Source organism: Quercus suber, unplaced genomic scaffold (genome assembly GCF_002906115.3).
Source record: "Quercus suber isolate HL8 unplaced genomic scaffold, Cork oak 2.0 scaffold_199, whole genome shotgun sequence".
NCBI lineage: Eukaryota > Viridiplantae > Streptophyta > Magnoliopsida > Fagales > Fagaceae > Quercus > Quercus suber.
The window spans coordinates 184892-205563 of record NW_027069657.1 but is presented as its reverse complement, the minus strand read 5'-3'; the positions used below and the strand labels follow the sequence as shown (position 1 = coordinate 205563).

The window sequence follows — 20672 nt, the reverse complement described above, 5'->3', positions numbered from 1 at the left end:
AAGATAATTTGAAACTCTTTTCTTTGTTTTGGATCCTTGGATTATGTTTTTGGTGAGTTTTGTGCTCTTGGTTGGGATTTTCATTATAGGGGTTGGGAAATATTTTTTGGTCAAATTTTTGTTTGGGTTTGGTTCCTTTTGATGATTTGCTTTGGATGTTGGCCTATTGCGGCAAAAAGATCATGTATTAAGGATGGATTTCATGATGTTCATGCATTGTTTTACATTGTAATTCATAGTGTGCACGCTAGGTGTTTGATAAAATGCCTCTTAGACATTTTCTCGCTTGTTTGGACTCTGATGAGTATCAAACTTTGGGGTTTCTCATGTTTCCTCATTAGGAACATGTTTAGTTCATTGGTTGTGTATTTAACACACTTTGCCCCACATGTACTTTTTCCATGCACTGGTCATGCATTGCACTTTGCCACCTCTTGCACACACCTTGCTACCCTTGTCAGGCATTGGTTCATACATTGTTTCTTCATCCTAGCATGTCATGTCTTAGGATTGAGCTTCATTTTCTCATTCATCTCGCACCCCTTATGCATCATTATCATTGTTCATACTTTCATCTCTTGCCCTTGTTTCTCCTTGACCCTTTGTCTATTCCTGACAAAAAGGGGGAGAGTATACCGGAGAGTTTTTGTCATTTCTATATGACCCTTGTGCACATTCTTAGGGGGAGAAATTCTATTTCTCGTGCACACTTGTAGGGGGAGAGATATTCCATAGGGCAGATGCATATACCAAGGGGAAGAAGACATTGTGTTAATAAGAAAACTTTATCTGGGTGTTTAGTGCTTGGTCAAGTTGCTCACATGTTTCACATCATATTCTTGATCGCAATTTTACTTGTTACATTATACTTGTCCGTTTATTACTTGTTTTACCTTGAGGGTCTAATGTGTTTTGTGCAAGTGTTTCAGGTTACAGGTATATATGTTCCAAGTTCATCACAACTCCTATGATTCATGATAGGGGGAGTGATATGATAAGGGAAGTACTTTTTACTGTTTGTACCTGGTACCTTTGTAGGTTTTTAAGGTTTATGTTTATGCTTTGTACCCATATTGCTTTTGTAAGCTTTTAGGGTTTGTTTCTATGCACTTTGTAGGCTTTATGGTTTGTATCTTGCTTTATGCAGCCTGTGTGCTTTGCTAAATCAGTACTTATAACAAAATGTTATGCATTTCCTTCTAAGTACTGTCACTTTTGTGCCCTTGTAGGACTTTATTCCTAGATGCATATACTTCATGTACTGTGCATTGGTTGAGTGTTGGTCATTCAAGTGATTTGCCTTGTGTTTGTCAGCTTGAATGTCCGGATGTTCATTCCAAGTGTGAATAAGCATTATGATCACTTGTTTATAGTGATTGCTTGTTTTGGTCTTGCCATGGTTTATTGCTTTATTCCATTGTGCTTGATCACATTGTGCTTGCTCCATATGCATTACAAGTTTTCTACATACAATGAACTTATTGTGTTGTTGTGTTTCAGGAGTTCTTGTTTTTATGGTTCAAAAGATTCAAAGATTCTAGAGTTAGGTGTGAGTGAGTTTTCCAACTGTTTCCAACTCACGCATTAAGTCTAGAGTTTGTTATAGGGTTTTGTCACGGAATAGCCAAAGGGGGAGATTGTAAGGTTGAAATTTATCAATCATCTTGTTGGCTTTATTCCATGCCAATTTGCTTGTAATTTAGCACTTAGTAACCCTGTATTTAGGTGGGATTCATGTAAAGGTAGTGTGTGAAGAGAGTGTGAAGAATTGCTCATCTTTGTGCAAAGAAGCAGGGACTCGTGGCTAAGACTAGCGACTGACTCGCGGCTTGCAAACTGCCAAATGCTGTGCACGTGAGAAGCATAAGGGGAGGTGAAGGGTCACGCCAACTATCGCACTACAGGACAAAAGTCTCAGGCTGGTCAGGCCATTATCTCGCGACTTGAACTCGTGACTTGGACCAGTCGCGAGGCCAAGCCGCCAACCAGCCTTGTTTGGAAAAAACTGACTCTTTGTATTCCAAACACACAGCACTATAAATAGACCCTTATACCCACAAAATGTAGAGAGCTTCTAGAGAGAATTTTGTGAGAGAAACCCTAGAGAAAAAAAGATTGCCTCATCCCCAATCTTCACTAAGAGACTCTTCAAAATCCTCTACTCTCTTCCTCTCCATTGATACATTCTTGAGAGGTTATTGACCAAATCCTTTTCTCACCACACCCACGTCTATAAGAAGGTCTTTTGGTGCTAAGGGAAGCAGTTTGGAAGGGACCAGTGGTTATTGGTTGATGCTATAGGTTATAGTGAAATCCGGTAAGCTGGAAAAGAAAAAGGTTCGGCGCAACCTCGTTGGAGCAAGAAGCTTGGAGGGCTTAGGTACCTGGATAGATTAGGCTTGGAGGGTCTATTGCTGTTCATGTATCCCAACTACATTTTCTAGTGGATTATTGACCGCTTGGAGGGCGGCGGAGAGGTTTTATGCCGAGAGCTTTGGTTTCCTCTTCGATAACACATCGCATGTTGTCCTTGTGTTTGCATCTCATGTTTTAAAATCATTTGTGTTTGCTTCCTATTCTTCTCATCTGCTTCTTTTATTGTTTTGTTCACATGTCAATTGTGTGCACTAACATAATAAGTAAATAAGAAAACTTAAAAGTTGAAGAATTTTGAAATATGGGTAAATTCCATTAACCTACCTTGAGGTTTGGGCTAATACCAACCAGGTCCATAACTTTTCAAAACTAACAAATTTCATTCTTAAGCCCAATTTGGTCCCTACACGCCGTTTAAGTCCGTTAGTGGTTAGTCATTTAAGTCTATTATCTCTCTCCTCTCTCATCTCTCTCTTCTCTGATTTCTCATCTCAACCTTTTCTCATCCTCTCCCTAACCCTAAACTCTAATCCCCCAAAATCTCATGGCTACCACCGGCAAGCTATAGTCGCTGCGAGCTACAACCAAGATGGTTCTCTCTCTAACTTTCTCTTTCTATTTTCTTTTTCCTTTACTTGTTCTATTTTCTTTTTCTTTCTTTTTTCCTTGGCCAAATTAACCCTTGATGGGTTGGTGGTTTGGGTTAGCTATCTCTTCTCTCTCAAGCAAAGGAAGTGGTGTGTTCGGGTTAGTGGTTTGGCTTGGCTGTGGGTTGCCAATGGTGGGTTTCGATTTGCTGTGGGTTTTCTTGAATTTGGGTTTTTAGTGGTGGTAGGTTCCGATGGTGGTGGATTTGCTTTGGGGGTGGTTATGGGTATTGATATGTGGTGGGTTTGTTGTCAGTTGTTTGGGTTTTATGGCCAGTGGTTGTGGGTTTCGATATGGGTTTGGATTTGTTATGGGTTGTTTGGATATTGTGGTCAGTGGTGGTTTTCGGTGGTGGTGAGCTTTGATATGGGGTTGAATTTTTTGTTCAGGGTGAGGGTGGGGGTGGTTGTGGGTTCTACTATGGTGGTAGTTTTGCTATGGTGGGTTTGGCTATGGTTGTAGTTTTGCTACGGTGGTGGATTTGATTTTTTGGATTTGGGTTTGTTTTTGTGGAGTTGGCTGAGTTTTGGTATGAGTAGAATTGGGTTATTGTTTGCATGTGGCTATGGCAAATTTGAGGTTAGGGAGAAAGAAAGTGAGGGAAGGAGAAGAGAGAAGAGACTAACGGAGAAGAGAAGGGAGAGAAACTAACGTGGTTAATAGTGTCTTGGATTAAGTTGGCTTTAGAGACCAAATTGGTTTGGTTTGAAATGTGTTGGACCTGGTTGGCATTAAGCCAAACCTCAGGGTTTGTTTATGGAATTTACCCTTAAAATATTTATCTTGATAGGCCATCAGGTCAAGTACAGGTAACGTGGCCATTTTGTGGCCTTATCACCTTGATCTATTAGTTTCTAATATATAGGCAAGTACATTTAATAAGTATTATTTTTATTAGGGGTAATTATAGTAAACCCACCTGTGGTTTGGCCCAAATTCACGTTGCCTACCTGTGGTTTGAAAAGTGTCATTTTGCTCACTTGATGTTTGCACTGTTAGGTTTCCATAATCCACCTCTATTACAAACGAGGATAAAAATATATTTTTGCTCACTTTTTATGTCTCACTCCTCTCCAAAAAAAAAAAAAAAACCTAAAAAGACGAGAAACTAATGAGATCAAAAGTGAGGGTTTTGTTAAATTTAAATGTAACACTACTCACCCACCACCGTAACTCCATTTTAAAAGAGGAAAACAAATTAAATGTAGTGTAAGTAAAAGAAGAACAAAAGAAAAAGTAGAATAACCAAACCAACAAATAATTTAAAATAAAAAAACTTTTATACTTTGTGTTATGCTACTGGTTATTATTGGAGCCTGTACTTGACCAGCCGCTCATGATCTAGGAGTTTGTTCATAGAGGCAATTCCTCAATTCTTTTATTGGGTTTTTGTGGACAAAATTGCTAAATGCCCTTTTTGGGTAAACTAAGCAGCGTTTTGCCCTCTTTCTCAAATTAATTAGGGAAATGCCCATCTTTTGAAAATCGAGTTTCTGAAAATCGATTTAGGCCCTATAGCGGCGTTTTTAAGGAGCTTATAGTGACATTTTCAGGACCTATAGTGACGTTTTGTAACTCGATTTATAAGAAATCGAGTTATAGGTAAAAAAAATTAAAAAAAATTGCCTATAACTCGATTTAATGGAAGTCGAGTTACAAAACGTCACTATAGGTCCTTAAAAACGCCGCTATAGGGCTCCAGAAATTTTTTTTTTATAACTCGATTTTGAGAAAATCGAGTTTCAAAAGAGGGGCATTTCCCTAATTAGTTTGAGAAAGCGAGCAAAACACTGCTTAGTTTGCCCAAAAAGGGCATTTAGCAATTTTGTCCGGGTTTTTGTTCATTTGGAGTGAATGGTGACAAGCTGATAGTGATGGCATGGCAGTGTTTGTTTGTGTCTTTTTTTCTTTTTTATTTTTAGAAAAATGTTTGTTTGTGTCTAGTTGAACACATGCGTGGGGGTTTGGTTTGTTGGCTTGAGGGTGCTGTGGGAGTGGTGGTGTTGGATTTGGTGCCACTGGGTCTCGGGAAAAGACACAACCTCTCTGCCGCTTTGAAGAATCCAGTGAAGTTGCGACTGTGGTTGAGATTGGTTTGTATTCTTATGAAATTGGTAACCTCTAGTGGAAAGTTTTAGGTCAAATTGGTAGATCTAACCATTAGGTGAGGCCTTTTTTTTATTGTTGGGTATTGTGTTTCATTAGAACTACAATGAAATACCACAAGTTACATCATATTCCAATTCAGCTAGGACATCATCCAGCCAAACCAGATGTCAACATTCTTGGCTTTCTCAATCATTAGCAACATAGTTTCAATTCCTTTTGATATGGTTGAAACAAAAATGGCTAAAACTTTGCAATCTTAATTTAATGATATTATCGAAGTAAGAAGTGCAAAAATCCTCCCCTTGCACCAGATTGATGATGACTAAAGCATCTCCCTCGAAAATAAATTCTTGAATGCTTGGATGCAAGGGATTGATGATTGATGATTGAAAGTTGAAACTTTTCTGCTTATGTATAATTTTGTTTTACAGGAAGAAGCCAAAGTGCTTATTTGTAATGGTTTGAAATTTCATTTTCAATGTTCATCCATTTTTGAAAAAATTTCAAACCCTATCCTTTTGATTCAAAGTTATGTTTATTTTTGTCTAAAAATGTGTTTTTTTTTTTTAACGGCAAATTGAGAGGTGGATTACAGAAGGTTAACGGTGCAAACCTCAGGTGGGCAAAGTGACACTTTTCAAACCACAGGTAGGCAACGTGAATTTAGGCCAAACCACAGGTGGGTTTACTATAATTACCCATTTTTAGTATTAAGTATAAGGAAAAATGTTCATACACCCCCCTAAACTTTCAACCACTGGCCAAAAGACTCCCTGAACTTTTATATTGGCCAATTTACTTCTTAAACTATTCACACCTATCAAATCAATACCTTGTCTTGCCATCGGTACGCTTTTTTTTTTTCCTACTCTCTGTTTTTCTAATCTCAATCTCCATATGTGAATTTTTGCAATTTTTTTGTTTGATTTAATTTTTGGGCTTACCCGTTACACTTTACACATATCCAAGTGTTTCAAGACCTATGGTGGATTGGGTAGAGTTGGCTATGGTGAAATTTCCATTTGATCAAAATTGGTTTTGAGTATGCTATACAATTGTTTGATGAATTGCCTAAGAGAGGTATGATCAATGTTCTAATGGGTTTTCGTTGTTTGGTAGGATTTTAGATGGGTTTGCAATTACTTAAAACTAGTTTTCATGGCTGGGTTTATGTGTGCTTTCATATAAACTAATTGAAATTAGAAATTGCATAAGAAAATTTTAAAAAAGCTGTGGTTATATTACATTTAGTTGTTTAAACTGTAACATTTTCTTTTTCAAATTTTCTTCTTCTAAATGGTTCCGGCACCTTATGGAAGCCTTCAATGCAGAAACCTTCAAATGATTCACCATTTGAGTTCATCTTGTTCATGTCCTTCACAAACTCTTTGAACGTGGCATTACTATTTGATAGGCCACAATCTGAATGACCCCTTGTGATAAACCCTAATTAATTAATTAGCCAAGTTGTTAATTAATCAATTAAGCATGCAATTGCGTGGAAGCACAAACAAATCACCAAATACTAAATATGCAGCGGAAAATAAATAACACGGTGATTTGTTCACGAATGGGGAAAACCCTAACGGCAAAAACCCCACCAAGTGATTTTCAGGTCACCATTCCCGAAACTCCACTATTATCAAATCAAGCAGTTACAAGAAAGGAATCCCAAGTGCCTTACCAACCTACAGTTGAACCCTTACCCCAATACGCAATTGGACTTGATCTGTAGTGACAATTTCCACCTTTGATGCACGGCTCCCAAGTACGTGACTAACCAATGCGCGGATCCGAGTACGCGACTTCAGAACACCAACTTGAGGAAGAATGGTTGGCTGCAAAGTTCTTCAGTTCATCCACGTGATGAATAGCAGGAAGATGCTTGGTTACAAAACCCTATGGTGCAAAGACACAGCAACTTCTTGATGGAAGATAAACTAGGTCAAGAACTTCGTCTGTTGAGCACAATTTGCATAAACAGAGATTGCTCAATGATAATACAACTTGTGTCACCCAAAACGGCTCTTAAAATAATCCTTTTATATGTTTAGGGTTAGAAGAAAAGAAAGCCCAAAAACATATTCACGGATCCCAAGAAAATCAGATTGGAATTCTGACTTTTTAATTCTCGACAGATAGCAGGTGTCGAGGTAGCTATCGAGAGGTGTCGAGATTTAAAAACTTTGCACTTCAGCTTGCTTTTTCTTGGACAGACTTGATGACTTCAACACTTGACCTTGAAACATTGTTTCTTGAAGTATTAAAAACACCTAGAACTACCCAATTACAAGCAGAGTGCGTTTTGTCAAAGGATTAGCCAATTTACATAACTAAGTGACATATGTTCTTAAACAAGTTAAAACATATATGTCCTAACACTATTCTCATTGGATTCACTTGTGTAGGCATTGCCCAGGAGTAGGATTTAGCCAGGCTGAAGTTTTTTCTATTGTTTCTTAACATCATTGTTCTCTGCAATTTTTTTGTTTGGTTTAATTTTTAGGCTTGGGGTTTGACTATTGTTGGACTTGTATTTGTGTAGTGTGGTTGCAAATGTAGTTGTTTGTACTTCGGTGACATAGAAGAGGGTTGTTTTTAGTGTTGTTGCTGGGCTATTGGTTGTGTGCCCAACTTTGTTTGAAGTTTTTCCTACTAGTTTTTTTTTTTATCTATATTGTTTTATTTAAATAAGTAGACTAGTAAAAATATCTAGCTTTGAGGGAACAATTACCAAGGTGTTCTTTATATATATATATATATATATATATTTTTTTTTTTTTTCTTTCAGCTCTTTCAATATATATATATATATATATATTTTTTTTTTTTCTTTCCATTAAGCTCTTTCTATTGATCTTCTTGTTAATTTGTGTTGCATTCATGGATGAATGTCCATTGTCACTCCCTCAAAATAATGCATTGATATTGTGGTTGTATTGTTATATAGGGTACTTGGCAATCATGTATGGGTACTCAACAATCAAGTCAAATTCATACAGAGAAGAATAGCGCTAGTGGAAGCAAGAAGGACAAGGGAAAGGCCAAGGCCAAGGCCTAGTGGTAGCGAAAAGAACAAAGTTGCAATGCATAAGAGGATTTTGTTTAAGTCCAAGTGTTAATGTTGGATGTCACTTGAAGTGACTATTTATGTATGAGTGCTAAAAAATGGTTTGTGACATTATAAGAATGGAACTAGTATTCTGCTTCCACACCTTTGTACCCAATTTGATTAATTTTTTTGATAGTGTTCAATGATTAACAAGATATTGTTGTAACTATGACAAAGGGAAAGGTTAACTTTTTGTTTTTGTAGTTCTCAATTTGGATTAATTTTTAAATTTAATGGGATTATTTTAAGGTGCACTTTTTGTTTTTTCATTGGAATAAAGGGATGAGGAAATTCTTGTCCGAATTGAACTTTATGCAATAATTCTAATGCTCTTCAATTTCTTTATTAAAAAATATATATATATATATATATATCAATTTTTTACATCCCCATAGAAAAATAGAAAATAAATCTTGTCATTAGAGTAATTCAAATTTGTAATGTACTAATATCATTACATAAACACCAAAAAATGAATATGTCTCAATCTGCCATGAATTGAAATATCAATGAGTGCTTACAAATAGTATATTGTTATTTGCCAAAAATATTACACACAATGAATCAACAATTACACTTTTCTAGAAAAATTATAAAACAAAACTATATTGGCTCCATTAGTATTCTCAAAATGATCTCAATTTGTCACGAATTGAAATATTAAATGAGTGTTTACAAATAGTATATTGTTTGCCAAAAAAAAAAAACACCCAATGAATCAATAATTATAGAAGGAATTTGGCCCAATATGATTCATTACACTGTATTTGGACCGTATTATATAGCCCAAGACTCTTTCACATTCAGGGTTTGAATTCCCTTCAAAATGGATCATTGGTGTGGGACTTGACTTGAAGTAAGTGGTATTATTTGGACAAACACTTATCTTTTCATCTTAAGCACTTGTTCACGTAATTATAAAATATATCATGTGATTTGAATTGGAGGAACTTTCATCCATATACATATATAGAGAGAGAGGTAAAGCTCAGAGAAAATCTAATTAAATTCTTAATTTAATTCTCAATTTTGTGTCATGCGTCTCATATAAGTTTTTGAATTTTTATACTAAGTGAGTTATTGTATCAATTATGTTTTTTTAATTTTGCCGCTAAACGTGAAAACCAAAGTGACTACAATAAGGACATGGCTTGGATACAATGCATCCAGCCATTAGGATGGCATTGGCAACATGTGACTATTTTTATAGGGATGAAATGCACTAAGTTTACCATTCATAAAATAAAATAAAATATATTAAAAAAGAGAGAGAGAGAGAGAGAGAGAGAGAGAGAGATAGAGGGAGAGAGAAGGTCCATAAGGCAGAGAGAGAAATTTGAATTGCACCACCATTAGGCTGGCATTCTGTCAAAGCTTTGGTTAAGAAGCAGAAAAAATGAATTTTGATAGGTACCCTTCTATATATATATATATATATATATGCATGCAAAACACTAGGAGCTAAAGAGATTAGTTAGAACATTCATGTAACATAACATGCACAATTTACGATAACCATGACAAATATATAAGTTATTACAAATTTGATATTATCTCTACAACTGCAATAAGGATAATCTCCCAGTCTCCAAAAAGAAAAAAAAAATCTGCCTATCTTACCAAATGCGGTTCCAAGAAAAATAGTAGGCACCATCACTATGCGAACAGCTTAATGTTAGACACAGCCATAATTTCTGCATCCACAATTAAAGTGTCATTCACCAGAAAACCCTTCGATGCATTATTGAGATTCTCTAGAAGCAAAAATTGCAAAAAGCCCCAGTCTTTCAATGATTTAGAAAACCAATGTTTAGCTGAAAAAAGAGAACGAAACAAAGTTTACAGTGGAACAAAACAAGTGAAGGAGAACAGGAAACACATACATAATGAGGAAATTCAGGTTTAACCATAGCTCTGGTAGAATATTAAGCAAATTGAGAAACAAAACCCCACCGGAGCCTATATTTCCCCAACATTTTGAAATGAAAATATGATTAAAATATCTGATTTACCTGCGTTTTCTACATGATTTTTGTTGATTTGGTCCCTTATTCGCAGTTTGAATTCTGCAAAATATTTGAGATCCGATAGGAGACAATTACATGAGCAGAGGTAGACAGATATCGCTTTGGCTTTTCCATTAGAATTTCCTTTGGGATAAACCAGTATCTTCCTGGATTCAGCAAAAGGAATTAAAAATAATGCTGATAAACATAAAAATTAACTTTCCTTTTAATAATAATAAAAGTGCAACTTCCAGTAATAAAAATACCATTGTGAATCTGCAACAGTGAATTCTTGTGAATATGATTCTTCATCTAGTGCCGAGAAGTTTTCAATCTTCCAAGTTGTAAAGTTGTTATTTACAACTATGTATTTTGTTGGCTTTTATTCCGTGCCAAATTTGATTGTAATTATTATCAATCGTTTATACCCTGTATTTGTTGTGGGATTTGTTGTAAGGGTTGTGTGATAGAGAGAGAGTGTGAAGACTCAAGCAATTGATGATGGAAGAGTTCTCGCGGGTATGTCGCGACCTAGCTTCCCGCGAAGTGACACATGTGCCCTGCACATGCTGGAATGCGAAGAGTCAGGACAGATGTAGACAGCTGTTTTTCGCGAGTATCTCGCTGGTAAGGCCTTCCCGCGAGATACCCGCGAAACGCTCTGTTTAGCTGATCTGTCATTTCTGATACACTCTATCTTTGCCCACTCTATATATACCCTCATTACCCACATATGTTGGTGTGGCTATTCAGAGAGAAAAACCCTAGATAGGTTTTCTACAACTCACCCACCGATCTTTTGAGAGAGAACTACTCCTCCTTAGTGAGAAATCATTGTAGCCTCTTCTCCATCCCTCTCCTATTATCATACCTTGAGAGGAGATCTGTACCCAAACACAACCCACACCTATTCAGAGTGTAGAGAGTGTTTTGGAGTTGCTGGGAAGCATTGGAAGAAGCCAAGGATGGCAGATGCAACATGGAGCTTGTTGCGGGATCCGGAGAGCTAGACAAGACACGGTTCCGAGAAGCCTTGTTGGAGTAGGAGCTTGGAGGGCTTAGGTACAGCGGGTAGATTAGGCTTGGAGGGTCTCTTGCTAACCCATGTATCCCAACTGATTGTCTAGTGGATCGATTTCCGCTTGGAGGGCGACGGAGAGGTTTTTCGCCGAGTTCTTCAGTTTCCTCTTCGAGAACACGTCTCGGTGTTTTCTGTGTTTGCATCCTTCTTCCCTACTCTTGTTTAATTCCATTATACTGTTGTGTTGCTTAGTTTATGGATTAGAGTAGTTGTCTTGCATATACGCTTGTGTTTACACTATTCCGCACTTAGTATTAAGTTAGTGTAAAATCAACCAAGCCATAATTTTAATTGGAGGTCTAAATTGCTCTTGTGTTTTCAACACATTTTCGAGCTTTCACAAGTCAAAGTACAGTTAGCAGGTTTTTCTGTAATGGAAACACACTCCAGTTTGCCACTATGTTTATGAACAAAAACCTCTACACCAAATAGGCAACAATCATTGACAAGGTATCCATGAGAAACATCATTGAAAGTATCCAAGGGAAGAAATTTGGTAAAGCCCCATTCAGTCTTCATGTCATGAAATATTTTAATTGAACTATCATCAGCATCTGGACAAAAGATGATATAGAAAATAAATTTATGAAACCATTATACATACATGCATATTTATTTGCGTCAATTATGAGAGAGCAAACCATGAATGGTCAAGTACTTGTCCCGAATCTGATCAAACACAAGCAATTTGAAGTTGACATAAATCTCCCAACCACGAGGAAGATTTTCTGTCTCTACAATTGCTAAGTAAAGAGAGATATGACCAGTCCCATTCATTTTTTTGTTTCCTTTGGGATAGAGAGACAACCTCCTGTAAAAGAAGACAGACCTCTTGACAAAGAAAACATTTATATTTTAATTGAACAAATAATTAAGTGGGTAGAGCAGTAGGGTCCACCATTTGTGCCCGCCAGCTTCAAAAACACCGGACTCATACTTTTCCACAGTCTCGGACAGTATAGAGTATGACTCTATTTTAAGCATGTAATGAGTTGGAGGTAAATGACATATGGATGGGGGTTCGGAAATGTTTTCAAACAAGCAGTCCTAAAGCAGAATCATTGAACTCAGAAATTTTAAAATGAATAATGCAGTACTGGTTCATGCAAATGCAGCAGATGTCATTTTGTAATCTATCACATGGAATGTTATTGATAGCTAAATGCATTGTCTATTCATTGCCTAGTCATATTCTCTACTTGATCGAGACTCCTATAAAATTTTTTTTTTGGAGTCATACATACTTCTTTTGGGGGGATTCAAGCTGTTAGTCCAGTCCCCCAATTTTTACATAGCAAAAGATAATAATAATAATAAGACCTTTGACTCTTTTTCTTTAATGATTTTTGTTAGGACATATATGTTTTAACTTGTTTAAGAACATATGTCACTTAGTTATGTAAATTGGCTAATCCTTTGACAAAACGCACTCTGCTTGTAATTGGGTAGTTCTAGGTGTTTTTAATACTTCAAGAAACAATGTTTCAAGGTCAAGTGTTGAAGTCATCAAGTCTGTCCAAGAAAAAGCAAGCTGAAGTGCAAAGTTTTTAAATCTCGACACCTCTCGATAGCTACCTCAACACCTGCTATCTGTCGAGAATTAAAAAGTCAGAATTCCAATATAATTTTCTTGGGATCCGTGAATATGTTTTTGGGCTTTCTTTTCTTCTAACCCTAAACATATAAAAAGATTATTTTAAGAGCCGTTTTGGGTGACACAAGTTGTATTATCATTGAGCAATCTCTGTTTATGCAAATTGTGCTCAACAGATGAAGTTCTTGACCTAGTTCATCTTCCATCAAGAAGTTGCTGTGTCTTTGCACCATAGGGTTTTGTAACCAAGCATCTTCCTGCTATTCATCACGTGGATGAACTGAAGAACTTTGCAGCCAACCATTCTTCCTCAAGTTGGTATTCTGAAGTCACGTACTGGGATCCGCGCATCAAATTGGTTAGTCACGTACTTGGGAGCCGTGCATCAAAGGTGAAAATTGTCACTACAGATCAAGTCCAATTGGGTATTGGGGTAAGGGTTAACTGTGGGTTGGTAAGGTACTTGGGATTCCTTTCTTGTAACCGCTTGATTTGATAATAGTGGAGTTTCGGGAGTGGTGACTAAAATCACCCGGTGGGGTTTTTGCCGTTAGGGTTTTCCCCATTCGTGAACAAATCACCGTGTTATTTATTTTCGTTGCATATTTAGTATTTGGTGATTTGTTTGTGCTTCCACGCAATTGCATGCTTAATTGATTAATTAACAACTTGGCTAATTAATTAATTAGGGTTTATCACAAGGGGTCATTCAGATTGTGGCCTATGAATTTTCAATCATCCAACTTGAAAATACAATGATTTAATTGACGTGCAGTGATAGAATCTAATTTTAAGTTTCGGCATGTCATACAAATAAAAATAAAATATTTTGGGATCATAAATTGACGACTGCAGACCTGTTACATGAAAACCTTTTTTCCCCTCTATATGGATACTTTAAAGACCATTTTGACTCTTTTTTTTTTTTTTTTTTTTTTTTTTTTTTTTGTGGTGAGAATCCACCCCGATGTTATTAAGAATCACGCTGGATAATCAGCAATTACAAAGGAAGAAAATTCTGGAGGAGCAGCCTCCATCCAAACAATTAAAGGGAAAGAAAACCTAGCTCTCTTAGCTAAAGTATGGACTACAGAATTACCCTGCCTTCTTACATAAGAGAAGGAGTGAGCTCTAAAAGAGTTTGAGATAGATTGAATGTCTTTAACAAAATGATCATGCAGAGAGGGATGGGGTGTAGCCAACGATACTGCCTTGAACACAATTTCAGAGTCCCCTTGAAAATACAATGATTTAATTGAAGTGATAAAATCTAAATGTCATGTTTGGACATGACATACTTCGTGAAGTGCAAAACACATTTAGAAAGTGCGTATTAATCCTAAATTGAGCCATTTTCTACAAATAAACAAATTTTAACTAAAAAATAATAATCTCATTATCGTAAATTGGAACTTAACACTCTAATCCTTCTATTTCCAAAACCTACAATGTCATCCCTATCAAAATAGTCACATAGGTTATAACATGAATAAAGACCCCAACTCCAAAGTAGAAACACATAGATATCTCTATAGGTTCAAAAAATAGTTCAAGTCTGTCTCAGTCTTGTGTTCACTCTCCATTTTCTTTTCTTTTTTTATTTGTATAATCGTGTATCATAGCTTTCAGAAGAGATTAAGCAGTATAAGAAAAGACCTAAAACCGTCGTACTCAGTGCACAAAGCTTCTACTTTTGCGGGGTTTTGGAGAGGTCTTAGTAGGCACCAACCCATTTTCGAGCAAAAGACTATCATATACTTCTCATTTGAGATGCCGACTTCAATTATGATGATTCTAATGTTTATCACATACAACTACAGTAAAATATTTGCAGGCTCGACAGACTGATTCAAAAAAGTAAAAAATCGAACTTATTCTAATTGCTTAATTGTTTTTAGAAAAGAAGTTGGGAAATTTATATAACTCATATGGAAAAATAAATAACATTCATGATGTACTTTTATGAACACTAAAATGAAATAAACAACAAAGAAACAGAGCATAATAGACTCAAATTTGATAATTGTGAAGAGGAGGGAAAAGAGAACATACAGAGTTCATCGCAGAAGTTGGTAGTAGCAGAGTCGCCAAACTTCATCACTTCAAAATTTTCTGGTTTCTGGAAATCTTTTTTTTGCAAAAAATATTGATAATTTGCATCCTTTTTATACATAGAAGATAGAGGGAAATAAAGGCGCATTTGGGGGGTCGTTTCAAATGATAGAAAAAGAAAGTCAAAAAAGAAAAATAGTGCTTGACAGGCGAAAATGGGTAACTAATTTTTTTTTTTTTTTCTAACTATCTAGTTAGTAGTTAAGGTTTTGAAACTATATTTTTTACTAGCATCTCGAGTCTAAGAGACTCGATTTAGGCTCTATAAATCGAGTTTTTGGGACTCAATTTTCATGGGTTGTTCACGTCTGATGTGGCATTTTTTCCACATGGCAATTACGTGGAAATCGAGTCTTTAAGACTCGATTTATAACCCTTATATATAAACTGAAAACATATCAAAGAAGAACCACCAGAATATCAGAAAAGAACCCAGAAGAAGAAAAAAAAAACATGAAACAGAAAGAGAGAGAAGATCGAGATCGGAGTGGGTGGCTTCAGATCGGCTTCAGACCATCGTGCATGACCCAGGCAGACCATCACCGTGCGCGAGAGACCCAGGCCATGAGCGACCCAGGGCTCGCACGCAGCGGCCTGGGTCGCGTGGCCCTGGGCTCGCATGCAGCGGCCTGGGTCGCGCGGCCTGGGGTTCGCGTGAGGCCTGGGTCGCGCGAGCTCTTTCTCTCTCTCTGATCCGGTCTTTCTCTCTCTCTGATCTGGTCTTTCTCTCTCTCTCTCTCTCTGATCTGGTCTTTCTCTCTCTCTGAACTGATCTAATCTGGTGAGGCGCCCTTGAGAGTTAAAATTTTTTCAAATTTTTTTGGTTTATAAATCGAGTCTTAGAGACTCGATTTTCAAGTGGTCGCCACGTGGAAAAAGATGCCACATCAGACGTGATTAGACCATAAAAATCGAGTCTCAAAGACTCGATTTATAGGCCAAAATCGAGTCTCTTAAACTCGAGATGCTAGTAAAAAATATAGTTTCAAAACCTAAACTACTAACTAGATAGTTAGAAAAAAAAAATTAGTTACCCATTTTTGCCATGCTTGACAACTTTGCGTTGGCGTCCCCACAATCTGGACCGACTGTCTTATCACTTATGACCCTTTGAAAAAAGAAAAAACATTCTCCAATGCAACATTTCAACCAATGAGTAAGAGCACTTGCATTGGGTGTAAACACTTTCGGTTACTATTTTACAATTGAAGACAGTAAAAACTTACTTTATTCAAGTTTATATACTTAAAAAAATTTGCAATATATGAATAGTAAGGCTGCATATATACAACCTTACTATTCATAAGTTGTAAAGAAAAAAAATAATATTTAATCTAGTGGTTGTGTGTGAAGAGAAAAAGATAGTGAGAGGAAAGAGAGAAAGAATAATACTTTTTATTATTTTAGAATGTATATAAAAATAAAAAACTAGGATGTAGGGTGAGTTGTAAAATGAGTTGGTAAAATAGATAAAGTATTATTTGAGGATGCAAAATAGGTTTTTTGTTTTGTTTTGTTTTTTTGTTTTTTGTTTTTTGTTTTTTTTTGCATCCCGGGATGCTAGTGCTCTAATGACCCTAAAAAAACAAGTGACCCAAATGGCCCTAAAAAGAAAGAAAGAAAGAAAAAATTGTCTTTTTGTTGTTGTTGTTGTTGTTTTTTTTTTTTTTTTCCTGGCAATTAAAATATTTTCTACAACCAAATATTATGTCTAACTATTATTTTAAACAATTAAATTGTCTTTTAGTTGTCCAACTCATCTGTTATCTCCCCTTTTACTCCCAATATTCAAATTTTCTTTTATTCATTCAAAATCAACTCAATTCCATTCCAAGCATCATCTTAAGCTAATCCTAATCCATCTTTCTCATTTTTGAATCATACATTGCATCAATCATGGTTGGATTTTGGTTAGTTTTAGTTGGGTTTGTCATTGTTTTTCTAATTTCTTGATTGAATTGGGTTATATGTGGATTTGTGATTTGGAGAACCCTCACTCGTTGAATTGGTAGCCAATTTCCTCTTATTATACCATGCCATTGCCTTCATGCCTTACATGCTTGTTTGTGCCTATTTTGATTTTGTGTGTTTGCTCCTTGCTTTTCATTCATAAAGGCTAGTACATGCATATCATATACACCTTACATTTTGGGATTGGTCCTTATTCTTGTCTTGTCTATGCTCGTTTTTTGGACATATACTTATTTGTTGATGACTACTAAGCATGGTCAATCTTTTTCAGCACAATCCAAAGGCAAGGAAAAAGTATCTCAAATCTCTAAAAGATCAAAACTCTCTTTCCCTCACAGTTCATGATATTTGAGAACTACTCCATGAGGATATTATTTATTATGATTGATCATCGACTTGAGTCCCTTTATCATTTCATGACAAAAGGGGCAGATGGTGGTGCATAGAAGGCTTTGTTTTGAGGGAGAGATTCAAAGCAATTTCAGGATTATAGTTAGGGGATATGCATGGTGGCAGGGAGAGTTGCACAGATTCAAGGGGAGTTTGCTTTTGTTTTGTATATATTTTGTAGGATCTGATTGTAGTTTGTTGGGGACTTTTTACTCTTATGTATGGTATTTTGAGGATAGAGACACATTTGGATAATGTGGTTATAATTTGTCTCTTTACATTGATATTTTGATTTAATTTCAGCTTTAGGCATGATAGGCCACAAACTGAATGACCCTTTGTGATTAAACCAATTAATTAATTAGCCAAGTTATTAATTAATCAATTTAACATGTAAATGCATGGTAAACTAAATATGCAGCGGAAATTAAATGACACGGTAATTTGTTTATGAATGGGGAAAACCCTTATGGCAAAAACCCTACTGGGTGATTTTCAGGTGACCACTCCCGAAACTCCACTATTATCACAACAAGCGGTTACAAGTAAAGGAATCCCAAGTACCTTACCAACCTACAGTTGAACCCTTACCCCAATACCCAATTGGACTTGTTTTGTAGTGACAGTTCCCCCTTTGATGCACGGCTTCCAAGTAAGTGACTAACCAATGCGCGGATCCCAGTACGCGACTTCAAACACCAACTGAAAGAGAGGTTGGCTACAAATTTCTTCAGTGCATCCTACACGATGAAGATCAAGAAGATGCTTGGTCACAAAACCCAAAAGTGCAAATACACAGCAACTTCTTCAGAAGAGATGAACTTGGGCAAGAACTTCGTCTCTGGTCATAATTTGCTCCAACAGAGTTTTCTCAATGCTTGTGCAACTTGTGTATCGTTTGACGGCCCTAAAAACAATCCTTTTATATGTCTAGGGTTAGGAGAAAAGAAGGCCCAAAGACATATTCACGGATCTCAAGAAATCATATAAGAATTCTGATTTTCATAAACCTCGACAGATAGAAGCTGTCGAGAAGCTGTCGAGCAGCTATCGAGCTTATGGGCTGGAACAGCTTTCTAAACCTCGACACATACTAGCTGTCGAGCTTTAGTAATCTTGCACTTTTCAGCTTGTTTTCTTGGACAGACTTGAAGGCTTCCACACTTGATCTTGAAACATAGTTTCTTGAAGTATTTCAACACATCCTAGATCTACCCAATTACAAGTAAAGTACGTTTTGTTAAAGGATTAGCCAATTACATAAAAGTAATGACATATGTTCTTAACAAGTGAAACACATCTGTCCTGACAATCTCACCCTTTGGCAATCCGTGACAAAACCACAACAAACAAATGAACATATGAGAGAAGTCATAAATCACTTAACTCATATTCACTTGTTGAATACAATAAAATCTATCCTAACACAAACCCTTGAAAAACTTTGCAAGAAAAGAGTTTATGACAAGTACACTTTGACAACCTGTATTTTTAAAACACTTTAAACAAAACTCATCAAGGCATCTTGTGTGAAATAGAAATAAATAGATTGCATACAAATATAAGAAACATGTGTATAAAGATAGAAAAGAAACAACACATAAAGAGATAGATGAAAGAAACATACATCCACATATAATGAATATAAGTACAATGTATGTAAACTGGTCACAAGACCTCATATACAAGAACAATGTATCTAAAAAGTAAGAAAAGAAAAAATACATCATATCCTCACTACATCCCTCAAGTATCAACAGTATCAACATTCCCCCTAGCAAAAAGGTCCTATACTAACTCTCCCCCTAAGATGACTACTCTCATATCCCAAAACTACTCCCCCTTTTTCTCACGAGTGACAAAGGGTAGAGCGTCAAGTAGACATGTCATCAGTAAAGCTAGCATCTCCATCATCATCATCCGAAGCATCATCATCATCGTCCTCGTCATTATCATCCTCATAATCAGAAGCTGCTGGAGGAGGTAGTGAAGGCGTAGCCCCAGGAGCAAAACCACCCATGGTCGCCTGCCGTCGTGCAATACAACCAACACGAATATTCACCTGATACAACTCAGTGGAGAGTGTATCGAGGCGAGCATCCATGCGCTGCAGTTGCGCCTTGATGTCTCCAAGTGAAACATCGCTCAAAAAGGAAGGAGCAGATGTAGAAGGAGCAGATCTGGATGGAGCTGAACGGGAGGGAGGAGTGGAATCCTGCTGTCTCGACCTAAACTAAGCCTCACTATGTTTTACGGTAGCGGCATCTATGGCACACATGAAGGTGAAAGGGTCGGACACGGGAAAAGGAATGGAAAAATGGCGTAGAATCCTCGTGATAGCAGAAGGAAAGACGAGCTTATCACGGGTCGCCGCATCTAAATGAACATCTATGATAGACAAAATGAAATGAGAAGGAAAATCTATGGTAAGATGCTCAAGGAGGGATAACAAAAATCGAGCACGAGGCTCGGTGATGGAGTTGTAGTGAGAAAGTGGATGGAGTACAAAAGTCATCACCATGTTTAGGAATCTAGGACCTTTAGCAAAAGGCCTACATGATGTGAACTGACGCTCACCCCACTCCGAAGGGCGCTCACAGAAAGCAGAAATGAGCTCATCTTTGGACATAGTCCTCAAACGATCACAAGAAGGATAGTCAGGAAACTCTATCCTAGGAACCCTAAGCACATCCGTAACTAGCTGCGGTGTGACAGGAATGCGTGTACCTCAAACGCGAGTGAAAAAAAGAGGTACTGAATGATCAATCCCCTGCATGTTGGAGTAAAACTCCTGGATGAGCACGAGAGGACATGTGACCGGGACGTCACACAGTGACTCCCATTCCCTACTGTGAATGACAGAGGGAAGGTCAGTGTTGGCAAAGTCTGCCAAAATGACTTGGCGTTCCAAATGAACACCTCGTCTAGAAAAGTTCTTTGAAAATGCCTTGTGGGCATCATCATCACGGAACCGAAGATTAAGAGGAGTAGAATCAGAAGATGAAAAAGCTCCAGAATGTAGAGGGTTTCGAGCCGGAGTAGATTTACGCTTAGGTGCCATAGACACTACTAACGTAAACAGAATGAGAGAGAGAGAGAGAAAGAGACAATCGGAAAAGTCCCAAAGAAATTCAAATATATCAAATATATTGAATAGAAAGTATGTATGCATGGGGATGCATGAACATGTGACATGCAAAAGAAATTTCATCATGGGCTCAGCCCAATCCAAACCTACCAGCACACAAACATACTTCACACATCTAAATGCAT

The 20672-nt window shown here is 36.9% G+C and overlaps 2 protein-coding genes across 2 annotated transcripts in view; both read right to left on the bottom strand.

Moving 5' to 3' along the window:
* LOC111988173 (MATH domain and coiled-coil domain-containing protein At3g58370) overlaps nucleotides 1-15065 on the bottom strand; it is a 24313-nt gene extending 9248 nt beyond the window's left edge. The window contains exon 1 of the mRNA XM_065779101.1: nucleotides 14979-15065. Coding sequence (XP_065635173.1) covers nucleotides 14979-15024 — 46 coding nt within the window. The 5' untranslated portion in view covers nucleotides 15025-15065. The remainder of the gene's footprint in view (nucleotides 1-14978) is intronic.
* On the bottom strand, nucleotides 9751-14659 carry LOC112016907 (uncharacterized). Its single transcript, XM_065779099.1, has 8 exons — nucleotides 14583-14659; nucleotides 14374-14383; nucleotides 12231-12379; nucleotides 11974-12143; nucleotides 11674-11886; nucleotides 10518-10614; nucleotides 10258-10418; nucleotides 9751-10059 (listed from the first exon to the last, which is right to left on the bottom strand). Exons 1-8 carry the CDS (start codon nucleotides 14657-14659, stop codon nucleotides 9902-9904), a joined length of 1035 nt encoding a protein of 344 aa, XP_065635171.1. The 3' UTR covers nucleotides 9751-9901.
* Nucleotides 15066-20672: the final 5607 nt, after the last annotated feature.